General features: G+C 39.5%; 1 protein-coding gene across 9 annotated transcripts in view; it reads right to left on the reverse strand.

Moving 5' to 3' along the window:
- The window catches only part of ALKBH8 (alkB homolog 8, tRNA methyltransferase), a 112,667-nt gene extending 104,338 nt beyond the window's left edge, over window positions 1-8,329 (reverse strand). For 8 of the 9 annotated variants that reach the window (XR_012518026.1, XR_012518028.1, XR_012518027.1 and 5 more), the window contains exons 1-2: window positions 8,211-8,329; window positions 3,233-3,367 (exon numbers count right to left, since the gene is read on the reverse strand). Coding sequence is in view for 4 of the 9 variants with exons in the window: in XM_074400516.1 (XP_074256617.1) it covers window positions 3,233-3,361 (129 nt within the window). In the remaining 5 variants the exon portion in view is untranslated. Of the gene's footprint in view, window positions 1-3,232; window positions 3,368-8,186 lie in introns of all 9 variants that reach the window. The other variant, XM_074400514.1, reaches the window with a different exon arrangement.
- Between the last annotated feature and the right edge of the window lie 1,778 nt (window positions 8,330-10,107).

Below are 10,107 nucleotides of genomic sequence, written 5' to 3' on the forward strand. Positions count from 1 at the left end.
CCCTAATTTAATATACTAAGCTCAATGACAGTACACAGTCTATTGGTTTATTATACAAAATAAGAATACCTAGAACTTTGAAAAGGATATAAAGTAATTATTAAAAAATTGGATAAGAAAAATAAAACTGTTTTGTCATGGGACAGCCAATACTTTATATGTATGCAAGCACATACACTCACATAATAAACAAGCCCACTAATACAATACTATATGATATAAAGTAAAATGGAGTCTCAGATGGCTTGCCCTGGACCTCACTTAATGAGGTGGATTAATTAAAATACCAAAATAACTTGGTTATATGTGGCCATAGTTACAAAAACATTTCCATATTTCTGAATCTATGGAAGAGCAAAGGTTTCATTGGTATTGAGGGTCCACTACCTCATCTAGGAATGGAAGATGATGACATATGACTTCAGGAATACTAAAAGTCCTCAAAAATGTCTTCCAAGTGTTTTGTGGTTAAGTCAAAGGTAAACCACACAAAAACAAGTGCAGTAGAAGAGGAGAGGAACTTATTTTCCATTAAATGTGAGATATATATAATTAAATGCAATAACTAAATGTAACATAATCAATGTAATAATTCAATGGAACCATTATTTTATTTAGAATTTTTCATCAAGCTGTTTTCTAAATAAGAAGTATGGTACAAAGTACAGAATTTGATTTTTTTTTTTTAAGTTATCTTCAGTCCTGACAATTTGAGGATCACTGCTCTAGAAAAATATATAATGCTATAAATTTGTACAAAGGAGCCTATAATTATACTACATCTGACATGGTTTGGCTCTGTTCCCACCCAAATCTCATCTTGAATTGTAGCTCCCATAATTTCCATGTTGTGGGAGGGAATAACTGAAGAATTGACCCAGTGGGAGATAACTGAATCATGGGGGCCATTTCCCCCCATAACATTCTCATAGTAGTGAATAAGTCTCACAAGATCTGATGGTTTTATAAGGGGTTTCCCCTTTCACTTTACTCTCATTCTGTCTTGCCTGCTGCCATGTAAGCCATGCCTTTCACGTTCTGCCATGATTGTGAGGCCTCCCCAGCCACGTGGAACTGTGAATCCATTAAACCTCTTTCTCTTTATAAAGTACCCAATCTCAGGTATGTCTTTACTGGTACCATGAGAATAGACTAATACAATATCATTAAAAGAATATTTGTTCTCCCCTGGAAAGATAAAATATAATTTGAGGTCCATCTACAATTTTATTCTTTTCCTTTAAGAATATGGAGAAAAACAAAGCTTAAATAAAATGCTACTTTGGAAGCCGTGGAGGACATCAAACTTCTAGAGATCCTTAAAGATAAGGCAGACCCAACCAGAAACAAACTTCAAAGGGGTCAAATAAATGGAGCCTATTTTTTTTTCTTGCTACTTCTCTTCATGAACCCCATAACGAAAGGAACAAGTCACTCTTGGAAAAAGATGAGGGCAGTGTATGGCAGTTTAATCTTCTTTTTTTTTTTTTGAGACGGAGTTTCGCTGTTGTTACCCAGGCTGGAGTGCAATGGCACAATCTTGGCTCACCGCAACCTCCACCTCCTGGGTTCAAGCAATTCTCCTGCCTCAGCCTCCCAAGTAGCTGGGATTACAGGCGTGCACCACCATGCCCGGCTAATTTTTGTATTTTTAGTAGAGATGGGGTTTCACCTTGCTGACCAAGATGATCTCGATCTCTTGACCTCGTGATCCACCCACCTCGGCCTCCCAAAGTGCTGGGATTACAGGCGTGAGCCACCACGCCCGGCGGCAGTTTAATCTTCTGAATGTGTCACAGCCTTAGTGGCTCTTAACTGAAATAGTAAAGTGTATGTAAACATATTAATTCCAATCTGTTATCTATTTAATCCTTGCTATAGGAATATGGCTTAAATTCTCTGAAGACATTAATATTTAACTCCAAGTATAAGCCTTTTATCACCTAAATTCAAATGGACCTCAACAGACTGCTCATTCTTCTTTTTTTTTTTGAGATGGAATCTCACTCTGTCCCCAGGCTGGAGTGCAAAGGCACACTCTCAGCTCAATGCAACCTCTGCCTCCTGGGTTTAAGCGATTCTCCTGCCTCAACATCCCAAGTAGCTGGGACTACAGGCATGTGCCACCATGCCCACCTAATTTTTGTATTTTTAGTAGAGACGGGGTTTCACCATGCTGGCCAGGATGGTCTCGATCTCTTGACCTCATGATCTGCCCACTTCAGCCCCTCAAAGTGCTGGGATTACAGGTGTGAGCCACCACACCAGGTCCAGACTGCACATTCTAAAGCTATGATGTTGTATAGAAGACAGCATGATAAGCATAAGGCAAGAGTACTGGTCTGACAGTCAAGAGGCCTAAGTTTTAATCCCAGCTCCACCCTCTACCTTCTCAACTATATGTCCACCCCTCAGTTAAATGATATCTAAAGCTTACTTCCTACTTTTAGTCTATAACTTTATGAACCAAAAAGAATTCCTTATATTCATGTAGTAATTCAGTGTCCAGTAAGTACAATTAGATCCTCTAGAATCTTACAATCTAATGGGGTTAAAAAGGCATGCAATACTATGCCCTGCTTAAAAATGAAGACAGCCAAGGTGAAAGGACACTACTGCTTATGTCCAGAAAAGCTAAGTGTTAAACTGAGTTCTCCTAATTAATAACCCATGAAATCTCACGATCCTCACATTTATCATCTCATTTAATTATTGTCAACAGAAAATGAAAAGACTTGTCAATAAGGTCTAATAAAATAAAAATGTTTTATAGCACATAATCAAAATACTTTATAAAACAGGTAAGGATGGGAAGAGAAGTACGAGGGCTGTATTTTTAAGCTTCTATTAACCACTTAATAGCTTACAGCAATGGACACATCATACCATAACCTCTCAAAACTTTAGTTTTCTCACTTATCTCATAAGGACTTCTAGGGAATTAAATATAATAATGAATATAAGTACGCTTAGGAAAGTAAGAAACTTGTACAGTGTCATTATCAATATATAACTACAGCCTCATTTAGTTCAAAAAACAAAATAAATAGATCATTCAAACTATAGGCTATGGACCAAAATAGAAAGTTAACAGGTCCTATCATATGTACATTTAACATGGATGTAAAACATGACTGAACAATTACAGCCTTAGGCAATTATTAGCAAATATTAATATAATACATTGACATATCAATACATTTACATTTGAATAATAATAGTTTTAGGTCACCTGAGTGGCATAGGAGACTGTTTGAATGCCTTCATGTCTCAGCAAAGTATGACTGGCTTTAATCTGTTTCCTTAAGAACTTCTTCTCAGTTTTACTGAGTTTGTAATTACTATGATGGTTGCTGTCCATAGCAAACTGTAAAAAACAGTAAAAAATGTCAACCTTAAGACTCCTGAAGGAACAATTATAATGATGTTATTCATATATTCAAGAGTGTATCAATATTTCTATGTGACAATTTTTTAAAATGCTTCGTTTACCTTGTACCAACCAAGAGAAGTGAGAAAAGATGCACAAAAAATGAAGGAATATCTAAGACCATCTAGTGACGTATCTCTGATGATTCTAAAAAATATTCCAATGTGGTAGCTCATTAAGTGTCCTATTTTACTCATAGGTGATGAATCCCTTCACTCATGAAGTCTTAAGTAAAATGTGCTATACACAAATTTCACAATCATAATGTAAAGCAAGGCAAAGAGGACGCAAGGGAGGAACAGGAAGAGAAATAAAAACTTAGAAGGATATACAGTATGATTCTCATTTACATAGAGGTCAAAATCAAAAAGGAAGCCATATATTATTTAGAAATACATACACAGAAGAGCTAAAAGAAAAGCAAGGAAATTATAAACACAAAATTCAGGACAGAGGCTATTGCTGTGCGTGAGAGGAAACAAAACTGACATGAAAGTGACACACAGGAGCATCAAAGATTTCTTAAGCTACATGGTAGATGTAGGTGTTTGTTTTACTATTTTTAAAAAATAGTAAACATGTATATAAAATATATGTACATCATATATTTTATATCTATAATCTTTTAAATAACAGAAATGAAAGCCCCATAAAATTGTGCTTTCTCTTTATTGAAATATGTCAATCAGCAAGTAGTTACTAAGCATTTTCCCAAAGAGATCGCTATAATCCCACCACCCAAATCAGCACCCCGTATCATGCTTTATCACACTTTATCATAGTAGTCTTTTGTTCACAAAATTTAACATAATTTGTGATGATTCATCTATTAGTTTAACTGCATCATGATATAAATCCCAAGAGAGCAGGAATCCCAGCATATAGTAGTTGCTCAATAAATATTTGATGGTAGAGCTAAATGAATAATAAACGAGTGAATACACACAGTCTCAGCATCCTGCAGCATGCAACCATAATAAAGTATACAGTTTATGCTTTCAACAAGTTTGTAACTTAGTTGTGGAAAACAAACACTAAACAATATAAAGATGACACATCTTTATATAAATTAGTGCTGATGGCACAGTCTTTAGGTGTGACATGAATTAGAGACAAAAATAAGACGGATGTGGGCTGGGAGCAGTGACTCACACCTATAATCTTTGGGAGGCCAAGGCAGGGGGATCACTTGAGGTCAGGAGGTCAAGACCAGCCTGGCCAACATGGTGAAACCCTGTCTCTACTTAAAATACAAAAAATTAGCTAGGTGTGGTGGTGGGCACCTCTAGTCCTAGCTACTTGGGAGGCTGAGGCAAAAGAATTGCTTGAACCCAAGAGGCAGAGGTTGCAGTGAGCCAAGACTGTGCCACTGCACTCCAGCCTGGGAACAACAGAATGAGACTCCGTCTCAAAAAAAAAAAAAAAAAAGGAAAAAAAACAAGATGGATGTGAACCAGAAAAGTTGGGAAGACCTCAAAACAGGAGATTTGTACTGCGTACTTAAGAATAAGAGCACTATAGAGTCAAATAAAAGGAAGGTATTCAGTGAGGCAGTAAAGAGCAGAAGTTAAAACCAAAATGGACGTGTCTGGCCAAGATATCAAGATGAGGGCATAACTTTTTTAGAGCAGAGTTGGCTGATCCTCCAGTCCCACTCTCTGCAGACTTTAAAGTCTTCGAAGTTAACCAAATAAATAAATTTGGGGGTTAAATAAAATCTTATTTATCTTATTTCAAATAAAATCATAAACAGTCAAAATTCTAATTACCAATCTTTAGTATAGAAGACAAATGCCAAGTCTATTGAAATGCCAGCACTCCAGCTTTCTAGCACAGGGGGTACATATATATTATAGGAGGTAAGGCCAGTGAGGCAGGCTGGCTGACAGCATAGCAGAGAGATGAGAGATAAGAAAACATAAAATAATCCAGCTTGTCAATTAGAAATGCTGGCCTGATCTAGGCTGGAGGCAATAGAAAGAAGGGAAATAGGGGGAGAGGGGAAAGAGGAAGGGTGAGAGAAAAGTTCAGGCAGAATCGAGAGGCCTTGATGACTACCCAGACATGAGGGCGATGGGAATCAAAGGTAACTTACTAACCAGATAGAGGCTGTGTGACTAAGAGATGAGTGCTACCACTTCAAAACTGGAAAGTCAGGAGGAAGTTCAGGAAGAGCTGCTTAGTACAGGAGGTAATGAGTCAGATTTAGGATATAATATGGTTAAGGTACTGGTGAGACATAGGGTTGCAACGTCTGGCTGGCAAGTGACAATATAAAGTGGCTCCTAGGAAAGGAACTGAGGTTAGAAAGGTTTAGGAGTCGGTCATCATTAAGACAGGAAAGGGGTAAGTGAATGGACATTTCTAACATTGCATTAATTAAAATTATTTATTCTCCTATCTGTCCCCTTCCACTGAACTGTGAGCTTTCTGAAGTCAAGTAAATCATACTTTTCTTAGTTACCACAGAGCCTCATTCAGTGCTATGAGCAATATAATACAATGTTTAGGAGTTCATGCTCCAGGTTCAAATGTTAGATCAACCACTGATTACTAGTTGTATAATCTTTGATGAGTTGGTTATATGTCGCTGTGCTCCAGTTTCTTTACCTAGGAATAGGAATAAAAATAATAGTGCCTATCCCATAGCATTTTTAAAAAGAAAATAAAGATTTAACGTTTATTTAAATAATAATAAATTAAATTTATTATTATTTATTACTGTTAATTTTCAGAAGAAGCAGATCAAAATGGCTTAACAAAACAATAGCTGAGGGCCTTCAAAGGAGTTATTTTACAGCCATTCCATTTCAAGATCTTCATCTGTGGAACGGAAACTTTGCAGTATGTCATGGAGAACAAGCGAAGAGTACACTACAGAATTCTTTTTAATATGGCTAGTATCATAGTTAATAGTGATTCTTTTTAATATTTCACATGAGCAAACACTGCAAAGTGGAAGAAATGAGAAAGAAACCATGCTAAATACATCTTTTTAAAAAGTCTGCCACTAAGAGTCCAGCACCAGCAGGTGGAGCCTTATAACCACATTTTTGTCATCCCCTTTCCTTTCTCCCTCAGTCATGCAACATTATTGCATGTGAAGAAAGACACTAAATGGCCTTTGAGGCTCAGTTTTTCTCCATTCCAGTGGCTAGGCAATGTGCTGGCCCAGTGTATCTGATTCATCTCAACAAAGATAGGCTGATACCAGCTGCTGAGGTCTGGAGGTGTCCCCTCCTGTCAAGACCACTTCCCGGGCCAGAGTTTCCACTACTGCAGATACTTGGATATTTCTTGCGATGTTATTGGAGTGAAGTCACTATTAACTATGATATTAGCCATGCTGAGTCTAGTCCAGCACCTCCAGCCTAAGTATACTCTGTGAGATAAAGAAAGTTTGGAGATTATGCATGCTCTGCTACTTGCTTATTAGTGAGTTTAAAGCCAATATATCCTACTAGCTATTGCCCTAAGAGGTAATAGTAATAAATATGTCATGTCCTTCTTGAATAATAGAGAACCTATTATGAACCAAGCAGTATAAACAAATGTTCTAGTATATTAAAAAGGCAAAAACCGCAATTACTTTTCCACCAACCTAATAATAGCAAAGATTAGAAAGAATCTAAATTCCTATCAAATGAGGCCCGATTTTAAAGTACAGCACAAGTATACAGAGTTTACACATAAATCTTTAAAACACACAAGAAATTGGTGATATGGGTTGCCTCCAGGGAAGGAAAATTGATCCTCCCTTTCATTCAGAGAAAGTGAGCTTTCTTCTTTCGTGATTTTGGATTTAGTCGCTATTTAAACTGCATTACCTATTTAAAAAGAAAATAAAGATCTAACATGATTAGAAAAAATTCACTCCATCACTTGTCACAGCACCCTGTTTTAACTCTTTAAATAACACTAACTACATATTTTCTTACACTCTCATTAATTTGTTTATTCTGTCTTTCTCCATAACTTAATGAAGTACACTCACTCCATGAAGTAGAGATTTTGTCTCTATTATTCACCCTGTAGCACCCAGCACTTAAACAGGAATTGGCACCTAGCAGCCACTCAATAAACATTTGTCAAATAAACCAAAACCGACTTTGCTGTCTTAGCTCCTAAACCTCTCCTCCTCCAGAATTCTGAGTCCGGTGGCCTTCCTCAACGTTTCCATTAACACCCACCACAGACCTCCACCTCTATAGAGTTCTCACATTGTATTACAGTTGCCTATTTGTGTTGGGCTTCCGCCAGAAAACTGTCACCTATTTGGGGCACAGACATACACCTGACATAGGTGCCTGACATACACCTGACAATAAGTATTCAATGAAATCCATCAAAATAACAGGCTGACGCTACCAGAGGCCCAGGAGTCGCAGGGATTGATCAAATAAGAGCACAAGAAGACTCAGCTGCGCAAGGGATCAGACCATCAGCACAGACTTTGGGTCAGAAAAGCCCTAGAAGAGCGAAAGGAACACGCCCCAAGTTGAAACCGTCCTCTCCAACCCCAAAGAAAACAGAAGATTGACACAGACGCCACGTGAGCACCCGAACCAAACACAAACACGTGCACCCTAAAAACTGAAAGAGCCACCCAACGCAGACACCTTACTGCCCACAGACTGCACCAAGGGCGCCTCTAGGGTCCATCCCCATTCCCCAGGTTCTCAGCCCTAGCAGGAACGGCGGATAGAGAAGACCGGAAGGCGCTGACAAGGGGAAGCGGAGATTTGAACCACCATACCCGCCAGCAAGAAGTGCCACACACCTCCGCTTCAGCTCAGGCCGGGTTCTCACCACGCGGGTGCCTTCTTCTGCGCCAGCCTCTCCACTCTAGCACCAGAAAGCCGCAGCGGGTACCTGTACACCGTCTCCCCTGGGCGCGGCCATGTTGGAGAAAACTGCACTACATTTCCCATGAGCCAGCGGGACTACGAACAGAGCTCCCACAGTCCTCTTCGCCTCCCAGAGCCCGGCAGTGACCCTTTCTCGACCAAGTGTATTTGTAAAGTGCTCTCTGTTGCACTGAGAATTCAGTTTTCTTCTTGGAGGAAATAGTAATAATTGGTAGTGCAGCTGTATTTTTATCTGTTTCTCTCCAAATGGATAAGTTCAAACAGGTTTAGGCCCTTTCATTCAATAATGGCCCCTGGCACCTTGGATTCTTTGTGCATATTTTCTCCTGAATCTTATTAGAGGTGTGAAAGAAAAATAAATCTTGGTGCCACAAAAATCACTAAGCTAAAGGGAAAAGTCAGGCTAGGAACTGCTTGGGCAAACCTGCCTCTTGTTCTATTCAAAGTCATCCTTCTGCTCACTGAGATAAATGCACATCTGATTGCTTCCTTCCGAAAGGCTAATCAGCAACTGGAAAGAATGCAACCATTTGTCTCTTATTTATAATACCTATGACCTGGGAGCCCCCTCCCCACTTAGAGTTGGCCCCCCTTTGCTTAGATTTGTCCCCTCTTTCTGGACTGAACCAATGTTTATCTTACATATATTGATGTCTCATGTCCCGTAAAATGTAGAAAACCAAGCTGTGCTCCTACCACCTTGGACACGGGTCGTCAGGACCTCCTGAGGCTGTGTCACGGTTGGGTGTCCTTAACTTTGGCAAAGTAAATTTCCTAAATTGTCTGAGACATGTCTCAGATATTCAGGGTTCATAGATATGAGAGAGGATCCTGGGGTCTGAAAGATGACATTGTATGGGCGACAGGAAAGGAGGTGAATATGCATGCATGTGCCGGGAGAATGGTGATTACCACAGAGTAATAGAAAGATGTGTGGAAGAATGTTGAAGGAAGCAAGACAGAATTCTGTAGGCCTACAGAGTGGGAGTTGGGGAGAGGAAGGTTAGAAAAATGAAGTGATAAGACCAGAGCTTCTTGTGGTAAGTGGGAGGAGAGACTAAGAGATGACTGTTGAAGTGAAAAGTAACGAAATATTAACGAAGCCGGTGGTGGCAGAGGAAAAGAAAAAAGAGTTGGTAACCGATCAGAAGTAAAAGACACAGGAGAGGGTGATGATTAGCAGTTGCTCCTGCTCTGTTACTTGTTATATAAATGTATTATAATCATTCTACCTGCGTTGGCTTATAAGCTGTGTGAGTGTGGGGAAGGAAAGGGGTAGGGGGAGAGGAATCGCTTTCTCATGGCACGATAGCTAGTGAGAGTACCCTTCCTGCAGTCCAGGAAGTAAAAATTGTGTTGCTGAAAGATCCTTTGTCTTAGTGCTAATTGTTCTTTGCGGCACCTAGCATCTATTTCCAACATCTATTTCCAACAATCACCTTTCCATGTTGCTGATACAGCGACCCCTATCTGCAGGGCACCACAGTGGACTATCAATAAAATTGCTGGCTGGCAGGGGAAAGTAGCAGTGAAAAGAGGGTGTTGTTGAGTGGGGGAATGATTTGTGTGGAGAATAGGCTACAAGGATGAAAGAACAGAAGTTAAGAGGCAAATAGGCAAGCATTGCAATAATCTAGGAAAGAAAAGATGAGACCAAAACTTAATAGAAAAATGAGGAGGCAAATGCAAGCTGGAGAGGTCAAATCAACCAGAAGGCCGGGCGCGGTGGCTCACGCCTGTAATCCCAGCACTTTGGGAGGCCGAGGCGGGTGGATCACGAGGTCAAGAGATCGAGACCATCCTGGTCAA

This window comes from Saimiri boliviensis, chromosome 6, assembly GCF_048565385.1.
Source record: "Saimiri boliviensis isolate mSaiBol1 chromosome 6, mSaiBol1.pri, whole genome shotgun sequence".
In the NCBI taxonomy this organism is placed as follows: domain Eukaryota; kingdom Metazoa; phylum Chordata; class Mammalia; order Primates; family Cebidae; genus Saimiri; species Saimiri boliviensis.